This window comes from Nipponia nippon, unplaced genomic scaffold (assembly GCF_047370975.1).
Source record: "Nipponia nippon isolate SJK-2023a ecotype South Korea unplaced genomic scaffold, ASM4737097v1 scaffold_1, whole genome shotgun sequence".
Taxonomy (NCBI): domain Eukaryota; kingdom Metazoa; phylum Chordata; class Aves; order Pelecaniformes; family Threskiornithidae; genus Nipponia; species Nipponia nippon.
Genome location: NW_028262290.1, coordinates 138,991,182 through 139,014,229, shown reverse-complemented (window position 1 = coordinate 139,014,229; position 23,048 = coordinate 138,991,182). Strand labels below are relative to the sequence as shown.

The 23,048-nt window shown below is 38.9% G+C and overlaps 1 protein-coding gene across 7 annotated transcripts in view; it reads left to right on the top strand.

Annotated features, from left to right (window-relative positions):
* The window catches only part of UMAD1 (UBAP1-MVB12-associated (UMA) domain containing 1), an 82,706-nt gene that overhangs the window by 42,517 nt on the left and 17,141 nt on the right, over positions 1-23,048 (top strand). For 6 of the 7 annotated variants that reach the window (XM_087774335.1, XM_087774320.1, XM_087774325.1 and 3 more), the window contains one exon: positions 20,761-20,846. In XM_087774335.1, coding sequence (XP_087630461.1) covers positions 20,761-20,846 — 86 coding nt within the window. Of the gene's footprint in view, positions 1-15,811; positions 16,469-20,760; positions 20,847-23,048 lie in introns of all 7 variants that reach the window. The other variant, XM_087774311.1, reaches the window with a different exon arrangement.

Genomic DNA, 23,048 nt, shown 5'->3' with positions numbered 1-23,048 from the left:
TACACTGCTGTCTCTGGGAGGGCTGGAATTATTGTAGTCCTGACTCCTAGGGATTTTTCTCATGATTTATTGCAAAATCTGGCTGAAGGTTTTTCTACAGTTGGAAGCTTAATTTCTGTCTGCACAGCTGCCTTGCTCATGAAATCTGTGAAGATGCAATAATTTTTGAGACTTATATTCTTGTGTCGTTTGGTTGAAATAAGTTGCTTGTTCCTTTTAGAAGACCAGACTGAAAAAGGGGCTGTTGCATGCATTGTGTTGAACATGGTTCGGTTTGCTTTTCTCATTCTTAATCTGGCCTGAAAATTGCTGGAAACTGTAGTTCGGGGAAAATTTTAAACACTGTTTCTTGATTGGGTTACAATGTTTAGAGAAGTGCATATAATTCTGAAAATACCTGAATTTCAGAAACGTTTTCATATTAAAGGAAGGGCTGGGGAACACCAGTGCATCGGGTCCATTGACCTGGATTCCACAGGTGCCGTAACAAATGGAGTCTTTTCCTTGCCACTTTGTGTGGCCTCCAGACAGCCTGCGTCTTCCCTGTCTTCTCAAGTAACAGAATTGAAAATGAGAAGTAGAGCAGGATTCTTCCTTTGGATACATGTGTATACTAGTGTAAAAATCAGATGTAGATTCAAATTGTTAACTTTTGCTCCTAGGAGTATGGATTTTCAACACTTACACTGACTTAGATGCAATCTTACCAAAGTGAGCATACAGTTTGACAGTTACTAAGGAGTAACTTCTAAAATGAAACTAGTAGTTTTGCTTCAAGAAGTTCAAAAGTTGTGCTGAATTTAACTGCCTCAAAGACTGTAAAGAAAAAACCAGCCTGGAAGTGGCACAATAACTTTGTGACAAGAGCTGTGGGAAGACCATTATAAATCCTTGTTTTTCTTAGGGTCAGAACTTGTCTATAGAAAAACAAACAAACAAACAAAAAAACCAAAAAAGCCCCAAACAAATCGGTTCTGTACTATGAAATACAAGATTTTCAAAGTGAAAGTAGTGTTTCCATTGAAATTGGAAATTATAATTTTCAGATAAACATTCACTTTATCTTTCACAGTGTCTTTTTTTTTGTTTACAGAACAGACTAAAAAAACCCTTTAAAAACAATTTATAAATCTGTTAACTTTTTCATATGGAGTCTGTTGACTTGTGAAGCCAAATCTACCAACTAGTTCTTAGAATACTGAGATCTTTTTTTAAGAAATAATCAAAAGATATTTAGTGTTGTTAGTTTGTTATCCAGAGCTGTTACTTTCAGACCACGTTAAAAAAAGCAACAAATATGTAAAATTTGCTTGTAATCGTTCTAAAACACTGCAGTGATACATGTAGCCTAAAACCAGTCCTCATTAATTAGCAACACAAAATCAAACCTTTTCCAACCCCTAAAGGTAGAATGAAAAGTAAGGTAGACTAAGTTTTTTATTTTTCCTCTTTTTTATATGCTAAAAATTGTAATATTCTGAAGCCTTGTGTAAAGTCTAGTCTATACTTAACCTGTTTTTTCTAATCTAGCTCAAGTACAATAGGGATAAAGGCCAAATAAATGAAATGATGATAGGGAAGCTACAGACAATATTTTAAAGAAAAATCCTTAATGCAGCTCAGCTTTTTTTTTTTTTTTTCATTACTGGGAAATGTATGAATTTAAACACCTTGAAGGAGTTGGTTCTCATTTTTGCATCAGTCAACATTAGCTTAGGGAAAACTCGTGAATATTTTCATTTGAATAAAATGGGAAGTGTTTTCAGCTACATCCAGTTTATTTCTGGCTAAGACATCAAATAAATTTCACGTAGCCAAATAACTGAAAAACAAAAATCTGACCAATCAGTCACTATTTTTGAAGTATAAAAGTTAACTTAGCTGTAAAGTGTTTTCTGGACACGTGCTAGCCTGACCACCAAGAAGGTGTTATTAGGATATTGCAGGAAACCTATGTAATGGCTTTGGTTCTGATATTTTAATGAAATCAGCTTCAACAAAGCAGAAAAAAATTCTCTTTCAGCATTTTTGTGGGTGTGTTTTGGGTGTCTTATGGTTTTTATTATTATGAACACTTACATTTTGTTGGTTGTGGCTATCTAAAAAAATGAGGCAACACATACAAACGTTGTGCATTGCAAGTTGTACTAAACATGACTTTTACCCAAATTACATATTATGACTTAATTTGCTGCACCTTCACTGTAATGAGATTATTTCATATGTTGTAGTGAAATGTACGTTCTTGGAGAGCAAATGATCAGGAGTTGATTGATATTTTGTCTTGATGAAGGAACTTACAATTTTTTACCATTGTGTTAATGTATGTCAATAATAATAAAAATAAAAAATATTATTTTTACGTTAGTTATCTTGTCACTGAATACGATGTTTAACAGCTTCAGTAGTGATCAGCTGATTAGCAGTATCTTGGTTTGTTGGTTTTTTTAAAGTTAAGCATTGCAGTTCCTATTTAATACATCTGCAAACTTGCTGTAGATGGTCATTAAAAATATCTACAGGAACCCGTGTGGCGTGTGTATGCTTGGGGGAGGGGTTGGTTTTGGTTTTGTTTTTTTATTCATAGAGGAACACTGACGTAGAAATCAAAAGCTCGGAGTAAAAAGAAAACACTTGTTTCCAGAATAGTGAAGGCTTTTTTTTAAAAGTCTTTGAAAATTTGGAAGTAGTGTGGTTTGTTTTTATTGTGAAAACTCTCAGGAAGAACAATTCAGAGTCGGTGCCATTCTTCCCAGCTGAATGGCACTTGGTTTGTGAAATGGAGCAGCTGCGGTAGTTTTAGCTTGGCTCACAAAACCGTTTGCTTTTTAATCAAGAACTTCAGATTCTGTGGTGGTTTTTCATGATGAAGATGGCCAGCTATGCCTTGTGAGACAGCTGTAGTATAATTGAGACAGACTATGTGAAGCAAATATCAATGCTGGATGGATGTCTTAAAAGCAGAACATTCACTAAACTATAACTGAATTTTTAAAAGGATGAAAAGCATTTATACAGGCAAGAATTTACTACACGTTAAAACATTTTATGTATAGAGATGTTCTTACACATATTGCATAAAACAGGGTTTAAGCCTTCAGCATTAGCATTCAAGTTCTACAGTGCAATAATCCAGGTTTTGGTGAAGTGTGTACATAACTGCATACTGAGAAATGCCACACTTTTCCAAAACATTATTACAAATATAGTTGAGGTCTTTTTCTTAAATTGTCTGGGATGTGTTTTTTGTCTGAATGTATGTGTATATGTCACGTTTATGCACGCGCTTAAGAAATAAAGACACTTACATTTTATCAAATGTAATAGAAGGCTGCTGGAGGCACTGAGAGGAGTCATTAATCTTTGGTGGCAGTTATGGCAGTTACATGTTTAGAAGAACTTTTTAAAGCAGGTAAGTTTTGGGGAAATAAGTGCTCCATCTTGTATAATGTAAAACCTCAGACTGACAGTTTGTTTTAGAAGGGATTTTTCTAAATAGCAGTGTTTGACTAAACCAAAAATATCTTGTTTCGCATCACAAATCAGAAAGTGCTGCCCATATGTTAAAAAAGAAAACAAAGCAAGGTTGAGTTTTAACATTTTGTAGTAATTTTATAGTCACAGTTAATAACTGTTTTGAACTTGGAGTGGCTAGTTGCATGTTTCATGCTGAACTATACATTCTTCATATACGTGACAAGTTTGTTATGGATTAATTATACAGATCAGAATGTTTTGCTCTCTCCAGACAGGCTATTTCACTCTCTTGCTGCCTTTTACATAAAGTTTAGCTTAACTTTTAAAAAAATACTCTTCCCAAGTAATATGAAGGTAACAGTCCTTGTGGCACAATATGATGTTGCTCCTAGATGTGCTCCTTTGTTTTCAAACACTTCGTCCCATTTTATGTTTCCGATGTGTGCAGTCTCAAACCTCTTTGATGCTGACTAATTGGGGGGGGTGGGAAGACAATGGAAAAGGGTTAATCCGTTACACTGGTATTAATGAGTCAGCTGGATCCCTGCCATTCTCTTGTTTCTGGTTCACTTAGCACTGATTAGCACAAATGACACTTAGTTTTGTGGCAAGCAAGCTAGGAGGATGGTAGGTGATGGAGACCTCAGATGAGAACAGCCTGGTCTCAGGTTAATACAGGTAAATAAATCCATGCCATATGGGTTGAGATAAGAAAATAATCCTGTTTTCCTGGTGGACCCCTGGGAACACTGAGAATGTTGGTAGAGCTGGAATATTTTAAGCTCACACGTGGTAGATCAAAAGGTGGTCAGGTTGTTTTCTGAACTCCCTTCTCTGATGTGCTGCTGGGGATTTGAGCTTTGGATATACTCACCTGACACCCATGCATTAGAAGTAAGATGGTGAAAGAAAGTCATTATTTGCATGTGTGCAACTGCGAGCCCCTTTCTTAAATGTGAGACCTCTTGTGACCAAGTTTTGAAAAGGTTAGATTGGGTGTTAATACAGTGGTAGTGTTTTTATGGTCTGTCCTGAGCTTTCAATTTGGGATTCTGCGATGGTAATAAAGAGACACTAATTCTAAGATACATTGTATTTTCATTACTTTTGATTGCAACTGTAAATTGATTAAAGAAGCAGATGGGGAAAAGGAAATCATGCTTCAGAACACACTTATAGTCCAGTTACTTTTTACAATGTTTTTTATTAATTTAGAAACAAATTCAAGCAAGGAAAACTCAGAATCCCTCTCTTACACCTTTATGCAACATATACACTGAAGTTCAGCTGAAGCTTCAACTCCTGTCCCCTGGTGCTTCTGGCTTGGATATTCCTGTGATTAAGGCAGAGACCCCTGTTCCCACTTAATTCCTTCACTGCAGGCATCATTTCACCTGCACGGATGCCTAAAAGAAAACATGTGCAGGGTGGCTGCAGTATAGGATGGACCTCAGGTAACTAGAGGGGGGTTGGAGTGTCTCTTGTGCCAGAGCATTTTCTTCCTCCGCAAATCTTTTCAGTTGTTGGGATGCTCTTAGAGGTGTGCTCGCATCCCATATATGAAACTCTTCTCGCTGTATCAGAGCTTTTCTGATCGCAGCCTTTCAGAACAGCTGCCTGGGTTGGTCTACCCTTCATGTTGGAGAATGGTGTAGAAATCATGGATTAGGTTGCTTATAGCAGTGTTTGACTTCATACGTCTTCATTTGGGAGCAATTCTTTCAATCTAGTCACTGGATGGAAAGATGCTTCCCTGCATATGGAGGAGGTGTTTAACATCAGTGCCTCCTGGTCACCTTTTGGGGAAGCCTGTTAGCAATAGCTGCATGGGGAGCCTGATTTCCTAACTTAGGGGTCTATGTTGCAGCTGTTCCCCTTTCCCAATAAATTTGCCCCAAAACATTCCCTGCATTTGTATGCTACACCTACATTTTAACAAACTCATAACAGGCACAGTCTTCTAACCTCCAAGTTGCTTAGAAAGTTTGAGACTGGTTAGTTTTCAGGCCTTTGTTCCTAATTAATCCCTTTGGGGCAGGACAGTAAAGCAAAGGAATTTTTTCTAGCCAAAAAAGCTTTAAAGTTAAGTACTGTGGGATATCTCAAAGGCAAAATCCTGTATGCTCTCTTCTTCCATGTCTGATCTTATTCATCTAAGAGTTGTTTGGCCAGTAGCAGTTTTGTGAGAAAGGATAATCTGATTTTATCAGCTTGCTGCCACCCAAAAGCAATGGTGCTACTTTCCTCCACTTCACTGAATCTTACTTTGCCCCAGCTCTGGTGTTTGCTGGACTTTGCGAATCAGCAGAATTACCAGAAAAAGATGGATTAACAAGCAGAAAGTCTGATGTTTGTCAGAGTCAGTGCAAAGTCAGGGCCTTTGAGTGAGGGGAAGAGGAATTCCCCTCCTTAGTGGCAGTGAGCGATTATATCAGCTCGCGCGGTCTCACACAATGTCATCTGTATCCAGGCACCGATTAAAGACGGTTGATCATATTGCAAGCAGAAATAGTTGCTCTGTTGAGAAAATCACCCTGTCTTAGGCTAGCTCTGTGTGTAGCTGGGCTGATCTTTTGCCCCCCGAGGGAGGGCCAGTTCCTTCATCCTGCTTCAGACTCTACGCTCTTGCCATTTAATTTTCTGCAATTTTGTGAACTTTCTTTGGATTTGTGTTGTACTGTTCTAGTAAGGTGAATTGGTTTGAAGGCATTGAGTGATGGAGCCAGGTAAGGTAAGAGGGAAGACAGAAATGGGAGGTATGAATGGAAACGCATCCTTGGGCATTGGTGAGCTGCTCGCTTACCTCTTAGTGTTTCATCACACAGTGCTGTTCAGATACCTGATAGGGAGCCAGGTCTGCTTACTAAGGTGAGAGCAAATTCAGCCAGCTGAAACAGTTCTTCTGGATTAGAGAGCTGAGTGGACACCCTGACGAGCCAGGTTAGCCTCAGAACAGACTAGGGGAATGGCAGGAGCAAAACAGCTCAGAGCGGAGAGGAAAGACGGGTCCACCCATTTTGGCAGCATTGAGTTGGTCTGATGGCAACCATGTACGGTATCTGTCCTGCTGCAGTGCTTGTGTGTGTAAACCTCTAGGCTGTAAGCCTGTGGTCCTCGCCTGTTCTCAAAGGAGATATGAAATCAGTTGTCTTCCAGACAGAGACAGTGTCTGTGGGGAAGAAAGGAGTGTCATTTTGTGTTCATGGCCCTGGATTTTTTTCCTTCTAGTTTTTCTGCACATCAGGCTGTATAATGGTTGTGGGCAGATCACAGTGTGAGGGTTTCAGGTTCTGAATATAGGACACGTTCTCAAGTAGAGCACGCGTAAAGCAGTAACTGCATCATGGAAACTGAATTCTCTCTTGTTTTGTGAAAATCATTAATCTACCGTAGGGGCTGCCTATCAGATACAGGAGTTCAGGTCTTTGTGACCTAGAATTTCATCTGCCAATTTTTGATCAGTTGAATAGGTATCTGGTAACACAGCCCTTTGTGCATGGGATGGGTTGGTTCGTTGGCTGGTTTTATAGGGAGACAGAGGGATGGTATTGTTGGTCTGTGCTTTTCTCCGAGTACTGAGTTCAAAATGGAGGTGGTAAGAAAGAATATCACCTTCGCAAAATTCCTCGTGTTCAGGGTTCATGTAAGTGCATCTTAAACAGAATTTATAAAAATTGCATGACCTTACCTACTTTTTTTTACTGCTATACCTGCACAAAATTAAATACTTGGATGGATTCTTTGCATTGACCAAGTGAGATTTCAAATTTTTCATAAAATTATTTTGCCCATATAGTAATTCTTAAAGGCAGTTTATGGAAGTCCTGAAAGAGCTGTCATCCAGACTAATGCTGTTTGCTTCCAGAGATCCTTGAACACAGCAATTCAGCTTTGTGTAGTGGGTGTTCACTTGTCTGATTCTCTGGGGCTGCCAAAGTAAAAGTGAAAACAGGTTTCTCGTGAGAAGAAGGCAAAAGAGAGAAAACTAGTTGCACTGTTGACCCCTTAGGAAGAAAAGGAAGAAAACTAAAAATATGTATTAATCTCTAGTTTCCTACAGCCTACTACTAATAATAACAAAACTACTACTACTAATAACAAATAGGAGCATTTCCTAATACAGTAAGTTGTTTGGTTTTTTTGGTATGTTTAAGAATTTCATCATGTTTTCCATATGTGAGTGCTAGCACACCTTTGAAACTCTCCATGTTGATTTGTATAATGTCTAGAATGGAGACTACATTTAGATCCGAAATACTGCCTTCTGTTTTTTCATGATGGAAAGCAAGACTGGTAACGTGATAGGGTATGTTTCCACAGGACAGCTGAGCCACTTAATTGTCTGAAGGATGGGTCATCCTGCTTCTTGCTTCTGGAAGCAGGATTACTTTCCATCATCCTTCTGCCAGCTCTGCCAGATCATTTGACATCTCTGATTTAGCTCACTAAACTGGCAGAAAACTAACCCAGCAAGAAAGGGAGCATCTTTTTTAACCACTTCAGTGAGCTCAGGTGGCTCGCAAGACCTCAGGAGACTCTGAGAGCCACCACAAAGGAAACAGCAGGAGCTCTGGGGCTGGGGGGAGAGGCAGGACCGCTCCTTTTGGCAGCACTGAGCTGTTAGCCTGACTCAGCCGTGTTGTGAAAACTCACCCTTAGGTAATAGTGTTCACACTACAAGTTGACTGACAGTTCTTCAAATAGTAGCCAGAAGGGAGTTCCCCGATGTGCATGGTTTGTTTTTGTAGAGTGGCTTTGTCTGTTTTCAGTGTGTTGTGTTTTGAAACAGATACTTATTCTATTCTAATCGTGTTATTGCATGAAAACGTTCTGCAGAAGAATTACATGTGCAGGGTGGACCTGTCTGGGAACTTGACGTTGATCAGGTGGGTAAGGAGCCACAGAACCTGGAAGATTTTGTACTTCAGCCTCTGGGACAATCTGCCCATGGGATTTTGGGGAATTCAGAAACCTTTGTACTTCTGATCTGCTGAACTTTGCAAGCTGGAAAGCCTGAGACAAGAGGGTGATCTCTGAACACCAGAAAGTTTTTCTTGGAAGATCTAGTAGCCCCTGTTAACATAGCTGACACATTGCCATGGATCTTGAGTGCCCATAAGTGTGGAGTTCACTGGAAGCTGTGGCTGCAGAGTTTGAAACCCACTACAGCTCACCCCGCCGACTCCCCAAGGCCTCTGGGGAAGTGGGTGGTTGCCATCTTGGGAAACCAGAAACACTCTTTTTTGAAAACTGCCTGTCTGTCTGTGTGCTCTTGAAGCTGATGTGATCCTACATGGATGTTTTGTTGTTGTTTTTTTGGCAAATTGGAATGTTTTGGTTTCAGCTAGAAAATGCCATTTCTGTGCAGAGTTTAGGGAAGGGACTGATGTACAGTGTAGGCATAAATTGGCATAAATAATTGTAGCCCTCAGACAATTCCACACCATTAACAGTTGATGATAAAAGTTACAACCAGCTGTGACCTTTCTTCATTATCTCTATGTATGATAAGAATATGGTACAAAGTCCTGGCGGATTTTTTTATTTTTTAACAAATTATTCCAGTACTGCACAATTTTTTTTTTTCCTGTTTGCTTTGTGGGCAGTGTTAATGTCACTTTTTGGTGTACAGGCAAATGTTTGGAGATTTCATTGAAAGACGCAACTGAAAACATACCAACTAGACTTTTTGATCCTTTGCCCTCATATCTTTGTAAATGGATATTTTGACCTGGTGGGTTTTTTTTTTAGACTTTGTGAACTACATTTCTCTAATCAGCAATTTTCATTTGTCCCGCCCCCCCCCCCCCCCCCCCAACCAACTTCTGCCCTCCTCTTTGGATGATTTTAAATAATTCTGCTAGTGCTTTTCTGGGATAATACTTCAAAATTTTTTGTAACAAATTTCCAGTACTACATTTGTGTAATGTGAAAATGCGATTGAAGGTCCAAACAATGGGTAGAAAGATTTTAAGGTACTAAAGCCAGAAATACTAAACTGTGTGAATATTTAAAGCTATTTATCTCATTGCCTTTAAAATCAGGCAATCTAGCGATAATATGTTGAAGTGAACATTTCCATGTTGTTTACACACAAGTCAAAAGTAAACAAGAAGTTCCATAGCATAGTTTCTTCTACAAAGCTGGCTTTAAAATAAAGTTCCTAGAAATACTAAACCAGCTTAAAGCACAAAAGTAATCGGAAAATAACACTTTAATCCTAGCTAATCCACATTATTGACCTATGTGCTTGAAAAAAAAAAATTATAATTATGTAGTCCTTTAATCATCTCTGTGGAGCTGGTTATTCATAAGAGAGGTCTGATCCAAAGATTAGCTACTGTGCTGGTTTTTGCCATTTCTGAGGACAGGTTAAATGGATTTATGTTTTATTTTTGTGAGAAGACTGCCTACTTCTTCACCTGATTTGTTTGTTTGTTTTTTGGTTTTAGATCCCCTTCCTAAGACTGAGGTAGATCAGAAGGTGGTCGTCATACAATGGAATTAACAGTGTAAACCAAAAGTAATATTTTAAGGAGTTACGGAGGCGGGGATATTTTGTTTGTTCTTTGAATAGTTTGTTAAGATTGCTTTTGGATCTAAGTTTTCCCTTTTTTTAAAAATATATATTCAGAACCTTTTTGTAACAATTTTAGGTGTGTTTATAAACTTGTACTTGCTACTACACAAAATACAAACAGAGAGTTTATACTTCTTTGTAGAGGAAAACAAAATATGCTGTGTTTAGAAAAACTCTGCAAGCATGTGTCAGAAATGCAAAAGCAGCAGTGGATGTAACATAAGGTTTTACACTCAGAATTGACATTATATAGATTGTCACAGTGACATAAAATTGCTGGGCTGCTGTCTAGAAAAACTTTCAGAAAAATGCAAGGAGGGGAGCTTTCTGAGCCAGACTATTTGTAAGCCTTGTCTAAAGTGTGTCTGGTGGAAGCTTAGATATTATGATTTAACTTCCTGCATCACATGTATTTGTGTGACATACAGGCACCAACACATGTAAGCTGTGTATCAGTGTATCTATATAACTTTGTGTGTGGTGTTTCATGTTTTAAATTAATTCTGCTTAACTTTGTTTCAGAATTGAGCGGAGGCTTCCATGCCTCTGAGAGGATGGTAGCACTTTAAGTAGGGAATGATGTTACTTTGGAGAAGAAGTCTTGTAATTATGTTAACTAACATGAATGTTGTAGGCAGCTGCCCACACATGAAGGCTAGTTATTGGGATGAGGTTGTGTATGATCATCTTTGATCATTTTCATCATTCATCATCAGTTTTCATCACTGAGGTGCTGGAGCGTGTCCAGAGAAGGGCAACGAAGCCAGTGAAGGGTCTAGAGCACAAGTCTTATGAGGAGAAGCTGAGGGAGCTGATGTTGTTTAGGCTGGAGAAAAGGAGGCTGAGGGGAGACCTTATCACTCTCTACAACTCCCTGAAAGGAGGTTGTAGCGAGGTGGGGGTCGCTCTCTTCTGCCAAGTAACAAGCGATAGGACGAGAGGAAACGGCCTCAAGTTGTGCCAGGGGAGGTTTAGATTGGTTATTAGGAAAAATTTCTTCACTGAAAGGGTTGTCAAGCACTGGAACAGGCTGCCCAGGGATGTGGCTGAGTCCCCATCCCTAGAGGTATTTAAAAGACGGGTAGATGTGGTGCTTAGGGCCGTGGTTTAGTTGTGGACTTGGCAGTGCTAGGTTAATGGTTGGACTTGATGATCTTAAAGGTCTTTTCCAACCTAAATGATGCTGTGATTCTATGATTCTATCTGCCCATCACAGTGCATACCACAGCATTTAGTGGGGCAAAGATGTAAGTGGCCCTAATATGAGTAGACTGAGTGACTGATTTACAAATTTTTCTGTGGGGTTTTCCTCTCTTCTTCATTATGGAAAAACAATTTCTTGTTTAAACATACCTGAAATGCTATCAAGATAGAATAAAATATGGTGTTCCCTGGAATAGGAGAAATTATGAAGTTCAGTTTCTCAGGGACCTCCTTGAGGATCTCCTAGTCCTTCTACCCTGCTACAAGAGTCTTGGCTATTTCCCTGCATTATTCTAGTGGCCTCCCTTGCCTTCATTCCCAGTGACCAATCACAGCAATATTTTCCAGTTGACCTGCTAGCAGGCCAAGAAGAAAAGAGAGCAATGGGTTTTTCCTTCAGCAGAGTTATTACTCCTGGTCTCTTTTTACTACCCCGCTGCAGATGATTATATTCTGTAAACATCTTCAAGTCTTCTATCTCTGTGCCAGTTTCAACCACACTTGACAATGTTTTCCTGCGTTATCAGGGATGGAAGATTGGTCATGTAAATCTAATTCCTTAGGAAACCAGCTTCAATTTGCATTATTTGTTTTCTAACATAATTTGCATTTATGTAGCAAGCTTCATATGCAAATATTAGGCTATCAGCACCTCAGTTTTTGACAGGCAAATAATTTTAATGCACGCTGGACCTACTGACATGCAAGTTACACTGTGTCACCGAGAGACTGAGCAGGCAAACCACACTGCAGATTTTTAAGTGCTAGGAAGACCTCTGTCCTCGTCAGAGTGGGCTTCACTGTGCTGTTTTCATTCTGGACAAGATTGCCTTTCGAACCACGCCACAAATAAAACAGGAGGAGGTGAGTCCTCATAGTTAAATGAGGATAGTGAAATAATTTCATAGTGAAAGACTGAATGTTACAATAAATAATTACCTTTTGAACAACACTTGAGCCTGTAATCTGAGATAGGTTTTATAGATTAGTTGAACTAGCGACAAGAAAAGTTGCTTACCAGCAGTACTCAGCTTCAGCGTATAAAACTTTTCTTTTTCAAAAAAGTAGATTAAATGGTTTACTTCCCCAGAAAAGTATGATTCACGCGGGCTTGGAAGGTTGCATTTGTTTTGATATGAAGAGGAGGGCCTTAACTGACAGATAAAGTGAATGACAGGAAAATTTAAAGGTTCTGTAGGAATGTCAAGAACTGCAACTTAATGCATGTAGAGACTGGCCTGTGGCATCTAATCTATGCCTTCCAGGCAGTTTTGCAGATTTTTTTTTTTTAGGGACAATGTTCATGATAAATGCTAAGACATAAAAGATATGCTGGGGGCTTATCCCCAGAACAGTATCAGCTGAACAAAGGAAGAGTAATGAATAGTTTTGAGGTTCTCCCTGAGGCATGGGCACACGCACCCAGATAAGCACGATTGCTGGGTCAGAAGACTTAGAGGACATAGGCTTCTCTTGTGTAGCTTTTGTTTTCAACTTCTTTCTTATAAAATGATTGAACACGTCATAAGCCCTTGCTTGGATCTGTACTATGTTGCTTGCTTCAGTACTAAGGATATATTAAGTAGCTGATAAGTTCTATTGCCTGCTCATTCTGATAGCAAAACTAGATAAGAAAGGTGTGGCAGCATCTAGGGTAATGAACTCTAGAATGGGATTTCCAAACGGCAAAATGGAAAAGTGAGATCTACTGAAAGATATGCTGTGATGACACAGTTCAGTGTTTTTGTGGGCTACTTAGAAAGGCTGGTATGCACATATAATGGAGGGGAAAGTACTTGTATGGATGTATCACGCCAGTAAAACAGAATGAGATTGAACCTCAGCATTTCTTTACGTTTGACATGGAAGTATTGTAAGTTAAAACCAAAGTAAAATAAAATTTAATCATAGGGGATCCTGGCTCATGGATGAATGAATTCTACAGCTTTCTTTGAACATGACTGTGGACCTGGAGGTAACAAACAGTAGATGGATAGATATAACTGAGAGCCGAGAGAGGCTGTGGAATCTCCATCTTTGGAGACTTTCAGAATTCAGCTGGACAAGCACCTGAGGAACATAGTTTAACTTTGAAGTTAGCCCAGCACTGAACTGGACGTTGGACTAGTGTGACCTCCAGGGATTCCTTCCAACCAAAATTTTGCCATGAATCTTTGGCTTTTGATTCACCAGCTTTCTGAAAGAGTTGGCCACCTCTTAAAAGAAAGCCATATAAATGGGGGTTGGAGGAGTGGGAATGATTTAGCCTCAGTGAAGTGGTTGGAGATGGAGTTGGATTTCAACTCCAAGGGTTCTTTGGTTTAGGATCCAGGAAAGCTTTGAAAAAAGTCAAACTTTTAAGAAGTTGGAAATACAAAAAAGCACAGAAATAAAAAGCTCTTTGCAAACTTACAAGTATGTAGATCTGAGATACTGAAACTCTACAGGAGCCTCTAATCCTCTCATATTCTTTTTCTATTGCCATCTTCCTAAAATTTTTCGGGGGGGGCGGGGGAGTTTCTGTAGCGGAGTTTTTAATCTGTGGTTTTGCTGTGATCTTGATAGTGGGATGTGGGTTGAGAAGACCCTGACAGAATTGTTTAGGAAAATGGAGACTCTACATTAAGATCATCTGCAGAAGGATGGGATACCAAAATGAAACTGGGTGGCAATTTGGAGTGCCACTCCCATAATCTTCAGTGGCATGTGCTGTAGTTGGATTTGTTGTTCCTCTTAATTGGGAAAGGACTAAACCTTGTTGCTTCATGTCTGTAAATGCAAAAACATTCAGGATAATGTTTACCTTGTTACAGTTCCCCCCCCCCCCCTTTTACAAATCTGAAGATTTGAAGAAATCAGTCTTTCAGTGTTCTCATTCTGCAAGGTTTATATAGATTTGCTCATGGTTCATCAGCATAATTACAGAAGATACTGGTAAGTTTTAATCCTGAACAAAGATTTATTTGTAGGACCCCTTAATACCCAACTATAAAAACACTGCTGAGATTCAAATAAGGCTGCCAAAGACTTACCATGTGCCTGCTTAGGCTAACACAGACCTCTGCCTTAGCACGGGCTTACACAGACTTCCTTCTCATTCACCCTTATGCAGCATAAACTCTTAAACTCTTGTTTTGCTGAAAGTTGCAGCTGTGGAGAATCTTTTTGCTGATATATTGGATTTTTAGGGGGTATTATTAGCTTGTTGAAATGAAACTGCTGTTGATATGAAAAGCTTTAATATGAAACCAGGATGAGGTGACCTGAAACTAGGATGACTTCATTGTTTTGCCAACTATACATATTCTTATAAGGCTACTGTGTCTTGGCCACGTGTGCATGGAAGCTAATGAGGATTAATGTGTAGGTTTTATAGCACTAATGGTAGACAGAATGGTAGTCCCACTTTAAGAAAAGAGAAGAACCACCTGTCCATCAATGTCCCATCTCTCTCATTGAAGAGGACAGCACCTGGGCAGTGCCTTATTTGATTCAGATGGATTATTGAGTGGTCTGTTAATCACCAATGGGAACTGTCAAATCACTTACAGTTTATTATATTTTGCTATAATTGTGTACAGTACATTGCGGGGGGAGGTGGGTGTTGGACTAGGTAATCTATAGTCCTTTCCAACCCAAACCATTCTGTGATTCTATGCTCATTAGCAAAGATTTCTAAAGGTCTTCCCTCTGTCTTCTGTTAATTGTCCTGATCCCTTAAAACCAGCACAATTTTGCGTTCTGGATATTGCCATCAGTGTTCCCTGGTACTGTCCCACTGCAGTCCCTAGCTCACTGGTTGGGCAGGCAGGGGCTGGTAAATATATTTGACTGATACTCTGGATCGGCAGCTCAGTACTCTTCTTTGGTACTAAATGTAGCTATGGACTCTTGTTAAAAGGAACCAGGGCCACTGAGATGAGGCTTGAGGATGGAAATGGCAGCGAGGAGAACAGCAGCCACTGGACATCCACTGCTGATTGCCCGTCTGCTGTATGCACAAAGAAAGGAAAAGAACTTTTTACTAATACGCTTGCAGTGGTGCTGGAAGCAAATGGAAGCTGTGAGACCCTGGCAGTGGGTGCTGGAGAAAGAAGCAGGGCTGGGGAGAGACTGAGCAGAAACACATTTCCGCCCTGCTGAAGGAGCTGGAGGCTATTTAAATGAGGCTGAGAGAACAGCAGAACTCAGAAAAGTGATACTATCCCTTTACACAGAAGTGAGATTGTAGGGAGTCCTGAGACTCACATGTTCAGAGGGGAAAGGGAATTACGGTACTTCTTCAGTATCTCCCTAGATTGAAAGCTCTGCCATTGTCAATGGACTGAAGCCTGAAGTTCTGTTAGTTTATTCTGGAGCCGGGTGACTGACTTAAAATTGGTGCGTTTGGCCTGTCTTTCTTCCTTATCTCAGGGAGAGAGAGGAAGATTTATGAGTAAGAAAGAGGGGCAAGAAACTGCAATAAAACCTTGATGCTTCCACAGAGTCAGCCTCTCCTGTTTTCAGATTCTACTAATCCTCTCTTAAAACTTCTTGTCTTTTTGCTTCCAGGTAGAAGCCAGAATACTCTTTGTTCTTGCCATTTCTATGCAGGATAAAGAAGATAATGACAGGGAACAAAGAGTTAAGCAACTAACTAAAGTATAATGGAAAATAGCTGTCTGTCTTTTGAAGCTGAAGGTGGCATTTGAAAATCCGTGCATTTGGTAGCTAGTTACTGCTTGCTGTGTTGCACATGCTTCACTGTCTCACAGGATTCTTGCACAGACCAGGCCAAATGGCAACCTAAGTTACAGAAGACTGTAAAATATATTTACCATTGCTTTTAATTTTTTAAACTGAGGGTGGGATAGACTTTTAAATGCTGCCTGTTGATCAAGACACTACACAGCTTGAGGATAACAAAATGCTGGAAGAGGAAAGAGTATAAATAGAAACCCCACTTCCTTGTTGAGTAGAAGCCAAACTTGTGGTTGAACCTTTCTACACGAGAGTTTGCGGAGGTCCAGATAGGCAGCTGAATGCAGATTTCTGAAGAAACCAAAAATTCTGAGGTCTGAGGGGAGATGTATGTAGTATCTACTGAAGACTGGACTGGGTATTTCTTTCCTGTGCAACACCTGGCTGCGGTTCTTGGAAAAAGAAGATACCAGTGGAATGCAGAGAATGTTGGTGGAACTCCAGCACCAGCTTGGCGAAAGGAGAAACGTATGTCTGACCTTTCAGTGCATCACCATTCGTTTGGGCCTGGAAGAGGCTTAATATAACTTAAAAACAGCCTCCCATGACTGAGGATTTGAAATATGGGCTCATCTGGACAGTAGGATAAATATGTCTACTGCTCTCTTTTCAAACTTGAAAATATTTTTCCATTGATAAGTAAGGGAATATTTTACAGCAATAAGCATGATTATTTTTTTCCTGATAAATTTTCCCAATGATGTCCTGCATGTCACAGATTATGCTGCTGGTGTTTCAACCATACTACGCTGCATGGAGCACCCTTCATTTCTAATTCTTATAGTCTCTAAATAGTATATGACATTTTTAGATACATGACTTAGATATTTTTTTTTAATAGGAGTTTTAGGACTAAAACTTTGCATAATACTTTTAAACCAAGGGATATATGAGCCAGAATCTAATTGTTTTGTAAAATGAATCATTTTGTCTGTTATCTCTTAATTAAAATACAGCTTTAAACTTGCTCTAGTTCAAACAAATTAATTCAAGAAATCTTATGGCCTATATTTATACAGGAGGTTAGGCTAGATGATTACAGTGGTCCCTCTGGCCTTATCTATGAGCATATTTGAAGTTCAGTTCTGATGAAAGACTTGGGGGGGGGGGGGAGTTGGTAGCCCTGCCTACTAAGGTCATGTGTTTGTGATTTTTTCAGAGCCAGATTTCAGCTGCTTAGTTTGGCAAAGTTGTAATTACATACCTATTTACATCAGGATTGTGAAAGGGGAATTGTTTGCGTTTGGGATTTCTTCTAGGGTCTTTGGTGGGGCGGGGGGTGTGTGGAGTGGTTGTTTTTTTTTTTTCCCCAGTCAAAAACTATCAACTAGAATGTGTGAAGTGCTCAAAAGAACTCACATTAGTTTCTGCTTCCAAAGGTCTGTGCTGTCATGGGATGTCTGTTTATTCGGTGTTTACCTTCATCCACCTTCCTAACATGTAGGTAGACACGAAGAAGAGATTGCAGGGTTGCAGTAGAGAAGAGGAAAAGCCAGATCAGAGGGAAGCATTTGGAAGGCTGAGCCTGAAGAGGGAAGAGAAACTATGACTTCCAGTTAAGGGAAGAGATTAGAATTGAGGTCAATGGGAAACCAAGGCAAGCTGAACAAAAAAAAATTGGGGGTGGCTAAACAAGATGGGTCAGCTATGGCGAGCTTGATAACACTGGGAACTGGGGGAGCTGCGGGGGTGAGAGTTAATTCATTACTTGGGCTAGTAGAAACAAGGATGACTAATCTGTTTGGATATTTGAGATGGAAACCAGTGAAAGAAGCACACTGAAAATACTGATTTCGCTGGAAAACTATTCTATCCTAGTAGACATTTTGGGCAGCTTGGTGTGCAGCTGCCTATAACTGTTTTAACTTCATTAGCTCAAATAATAACAGTCTATACAAAGATTCATGGCTTATCCTTGTAAGACCATATGACTGAAAATTTGGCAAGATGTTGGGGTTTTCCATTTGCTTGCCTTTTTTTTTTTTTTTTTTTAGCAAAGAATTGCTCTGCATTAAAGTTCAGTTTACAAAGTCAGTTTGAGTTGTGAAACACTATAGATATTGCTACATTCTGGCCTCCTTAAGAACTTATGACCTCTGGGAGTTGGATGTCAAAGTTCTGAGTCAAAAAATTTCATTTCTCTCCAAATGAACTGTTCTTATTCTTCCTTTCCTGTGAACATTTTTACATTTTTGACCTTTTGGTCCTGATTTCAAGCAAAGATTTCTTTTCACCTTAAGGAAAACTAATCACAGGAAAAAAAGTATATTCTGGATAGCATTAACACACATGAATTTCGTCTTTTGTTTTTTGCATGTAAAAACTTATGAGTGCTTTCTCAGGAACGGTATGTAAAGGCAAAGAGTAAAAAGTTGGTTCCTGTGTTTCTTAAATCTCCTGTGTAACTCTCTTTCAGTATGTTTATGCATACACCCAACTCTACCCAATATAAGTCATCTCACTGACTTCAATTAGCTATCCCTTTGCTACTGACTGGCTACACAAGCTCTTCCCTTACACGCTTGAGGAGTCTTTGTCCAGCTCGCTGCAGTCTACTTGCATCTTCACAAGTCTCCGTGCAGCCAGCATAAGTTCCTTCGACAAATCCTGATTTTAGGGAGGGGTATCCTGTGGAGTCTTTCCTCCTGCATTGTTCATGGAATGTACGACTAGAAGGAAACACAAAAAGTCATTCATCTTCCTTGTCTTGAGAGGATTGAAACCATTCATGACAGATGTTTCTTCAACCTACCTCTGAAATCTTTTGGAGATGGACCGCTGTTTAGAGAGACCACTTCCTTAGGTTGTTTCAAGTGTTTAAGTAGCCTTACTCCTGGAGAAACTGATTTAGCCTAAATTTGGTACAATTTAAACTTGTTTGCACTCTGATCCACAGCAAATGTACCAAAAATATGTCTTACTGTCATCTTCATATATTTGTTAACCATTTTCATGCCTCCCCAAGTTTTTGCAGTCTTTCACTGCAGAGTGCGTTTACAAGACCTCTGATAATTTTTCTTTCCAGGCCTCTTTACTTCATTACAAATGTAAACTAATGGTTTTACATAATTTATTTTCATGGCTGTTACCTCATTATCTTATAGGCACTTACAAATTTTGTTTTTCACAGTATTGTAGGGTGGAATTGAAGATGAACTGACTCCCCAGCTCCTTTGGTTTCCCTTCCCCCCCCTTTTTTTTTTTTTAAGAGATGGTGTGAATACAAGTACTTTGGAGTATTTCATGTAGAGAATTACTAGTTTACTGAGAAGCATTTTTCAACTCCAGAAGAGATCTTGAGAAGTGTATTAATGACCTATAACAAAGATAATTTATTAATGATTCTCAAAATACACTGTTAGGAATAATACTTGGGTATTAAAAAGCATGCCCGATGACTAAATATTACTGCTTGTTTTCATAAGGTACTTTACCAAATATTGCATGGTACCCAGGGGACCTGGCCAGTCAGTCTTTGGGGGCCAATGACAGCGTGGAGCAAGCATGCATGGACCTGGGTGTCATTGGCTTCCAGGCTAACTGAGCATGGGCAAAAGCTGGCTGCTGCTCCCGACGGCTTCTGCCAGGTGCATCAGCTCTAACTAAACCTCTGGAGAAACTGGAACAGGACAGCCAAAACCACAGGCTTAGCAAAGGAGTTAAACTACTTTCTTAAACTTGAACCCTTTCATTTAGAATTGTTGCTGCAGGACTTTTTAAGGATACAGACTTTCAAAATACCCCATTACAGAAAGCAGTATCAGTTCAAATAAAAATAAAACCAGAATTATGTGACTAAATCTTTCATCTTTCTAAGTTGTCTCCTCTTATAAATATTTGCTGAGTAGCACTAACAGCAGAAGGAGATAATCCACAAAATCTTTACAACTTCTTGTACGCCCTCCCACGGACAAAGACGACTGGAGAAGATAGGCTAGGTGGATATTTGTTTTACAATATCTGAGAAACAAATGCTGCTTTTTTTTTCTTTTACCACCTCTACCTTTTAAATAAAATTAATAATGTACCTTCCGTCTTCAAAATTTAAATACTCTGTCTCTAGTTTATTGCTGTGATCTGCCCATCTTAGATTGGTAGAAGCTGCAAGTTTTGGGATACACTAAGTCATGTCTCCTCAGTAAAATCTTGGGCAGAGGTAGCCACGTCTATGCAATGGGAGGAGGTTAGTGCCCAGCCTGCCAAGTAGTCGTTGCCCGGTATGGTCAAAACCAGGCAATTTCTCTCAGTACATCGCGTCTGTCTGTCAGCACTCATGCACAGATATCCTCTATATGGAAACGAGGTTACAAATGAGGACAGAGTAACGGTGCAGATGTCCTCCTAGCCTAATGTGGGAGTGGGACAGGATGGATGTGCGCACCTGGTATCACTTTCGCACCAGATAGATACTTGTACTGCTATGTCTCGTTTGTTTGACACTTTGCCATTATTAAAATTTAATGGTCCAAAAGTGTGCAAAAATAGGGGCCCTGCTTTTTCTCTTTCTCTCTTTTTCTTTTCCTCTGAATTTTTCCTTTTAACTAATTGACACAGATTTATTCCCAGGTTTTGCAGACTACTTCTCAATGTTTTTCTCTTTCCTCACGTTCAAAATTGTAAAATATAAATGTGGCAGCAGAGTTCCCCCTTTCCCAGGGAACTGTATAATTTGATTTTAGGAAGACTCAAGAGTTTTTCTTATTCCATATAAAATACGAAGGATTTCAGTGATTTAATAGGTATTTTTTTTACTTTGCTAGGTGACACAATTGATGATCAAAGTAGAGAGTCAAAGGACAAAACTTCATTTCCGGAGACCAGACCGATGTACAACCAACCTCCACAGGTAGGAGACTATTTCCTTACACACACATGATGAAATTTCCATAGCAGCTCGTTTAAGGAGCAGAATGTCCTGCAGGAGAAGGTTTCAACACATTCACATCTTCCATAGACTGACTGCCTACTCAGCCTTTCTTGTTGTCTATCATAAAAGAAGCATTGCTGGTAATTAGATGGCAATATTATCAAGGCCACCGATATTGATTTGAAAGAGAAATGGTAAGAAGGCTGGGTTGTATGGAATTGCTGAGTATCTTATTTTTATACTTGAGACATACAAGCATGAAACTGTAGCTAGAATGTTAATGAATTGCACAGAAGCATTAGTGTGGTGGGTAGTGATGGAAAATGTCAAACATTTACATAGGTCATTTATTTCCACAGCTACCATTATAAGTAACATGTTGTAAATGTGTGAGTATAATAGACTGTCTTTATTGTGTGTTTGCTTTCTGTTTCAGTACTGCACGGATGTAAACCTGAACTTCTTTTTCTTCATCTTGTTTATTTAATACTTAATCCATGTATACCAAAAAGGGCTTTTCAGAATATTTCTGCATATGATGCACGCGTATTTTTTTCTCCACCTCCTCTGAAAATGTTTTTGCAATGAGTATGAGCCTGTTTTCCATTGCCATATAGTTTTAGATATTTACAAAATAACTATACCTTATCTCAGATAACTGAGACGTTTTGCTTGGACTTTTGGTGCTTTTGTGGTGGTTTTTTTTGCTTAACCTATACTTTCTCTCTCTCTTTCTCATATCTAGCCTTGGAACAACTGTGTCTCGGTCCCTCTCTCTCTTCTCGGTGCCATTTTAATATTTATTATTGCTAAGTCCCTTGGTATATCAGAGGTGCGTGTGATAATGTTGCATCTTAAGGAGTGGTCAACGTGTGTGTGATCTGTAGTCTTCTTTTTTAATTTCAAATTAAAAGCTGTGTCTGATACAGAAATCTTTAATTCATCATAAGTAATGAGTGGTTTGCCTTCTGCTAACATGGCAGTATGAATTAGTTACAATTAATTGCAAAATTTTAGTCTTGACTACTGGATCCATGCACATCTGAGCCAGGGTGTTTTGCAACTGAAGTCCTGTAATTCTGAGGCAGTATAATGCATTGGTGTTGCGGCTGCCTACTGCACAGACATAGTTTCCCTCAATGTGATGTTCTCTTTAGGTATTGGGAGCTACCAGTTATTGTAGTGTCAGTGGTTTGTTCAATTCTGTGGAATTCCAGTAATAGAGGAACCTGTGTAGATTTTAAGTGTTCATAAGTTAGAGGAAAGAAGCAAAGTTTTCAAATTAAAATAGCAGGTATTACATTGAAAATAAAACAAAAATTTATTTTAATCTTTATATTAAAAGACTTAGTATGTCACAAAAATACTTGTATGAACTGGCTTGCGACAACATCAGTCAAATTAAGATGCAGCAGATACAGCATTTGGTAGTATCTAAGTTATTAATGCCAGTCTCTGGATTTGGGTGTTTGGACTTCACATTTACTCGAAGGAGTTCTCCATTTCTCAAATTAAATAGAGTAACTGAGGATCATAGAAATGAAATGGATAATTCTGGCCATTAGGGAAGCAATATTCCTATTTGCAGTAGTATGTTTTTATAAATTTGGGGGAGAAATCTACCAATTCAGCAAAATTGGAAAAGCATTGTATTATATGTTCAATATGTCATTCAGAAATAGAACATTAATGGAAATAATAAACTTGTTAGCATTAAAACAAGAATACTTCATAAACATAGTACAGTATATTAAAAGATATCTGTTAGACTGCAAAGTAGTATCAGGTATTTGTCATGCAGAGTTGAACAGAAGAGCGTTTAGTTCTTCAACTGCATCTTTCAATTGCTGGAAACTTGCTTTTATTTTTAAATATAATCTATTTTACAATGTAATAGCTGTAGACTTTGGAACACGGAAAGTGCTTTTAGAAATGTGATTTAAAGAAGAATGAAGTAATAATACTTTGTGCATGGGTCACTTCCTTATTCAAAAGGGAAATGAAGTTGATTTTGATTTTTTGAAGAAATTATATTCTGGAGTATTTTTTGTAACTGTCATCATCTTTGGAATTTCCCATTTACTTAGGTACTATTGGATTTGTTTTCTGTAGAATTACTGAATTCTCAAGTACATATTTCTATATAAACTTGCACAACTTATTTAAACTAATGCACAAATA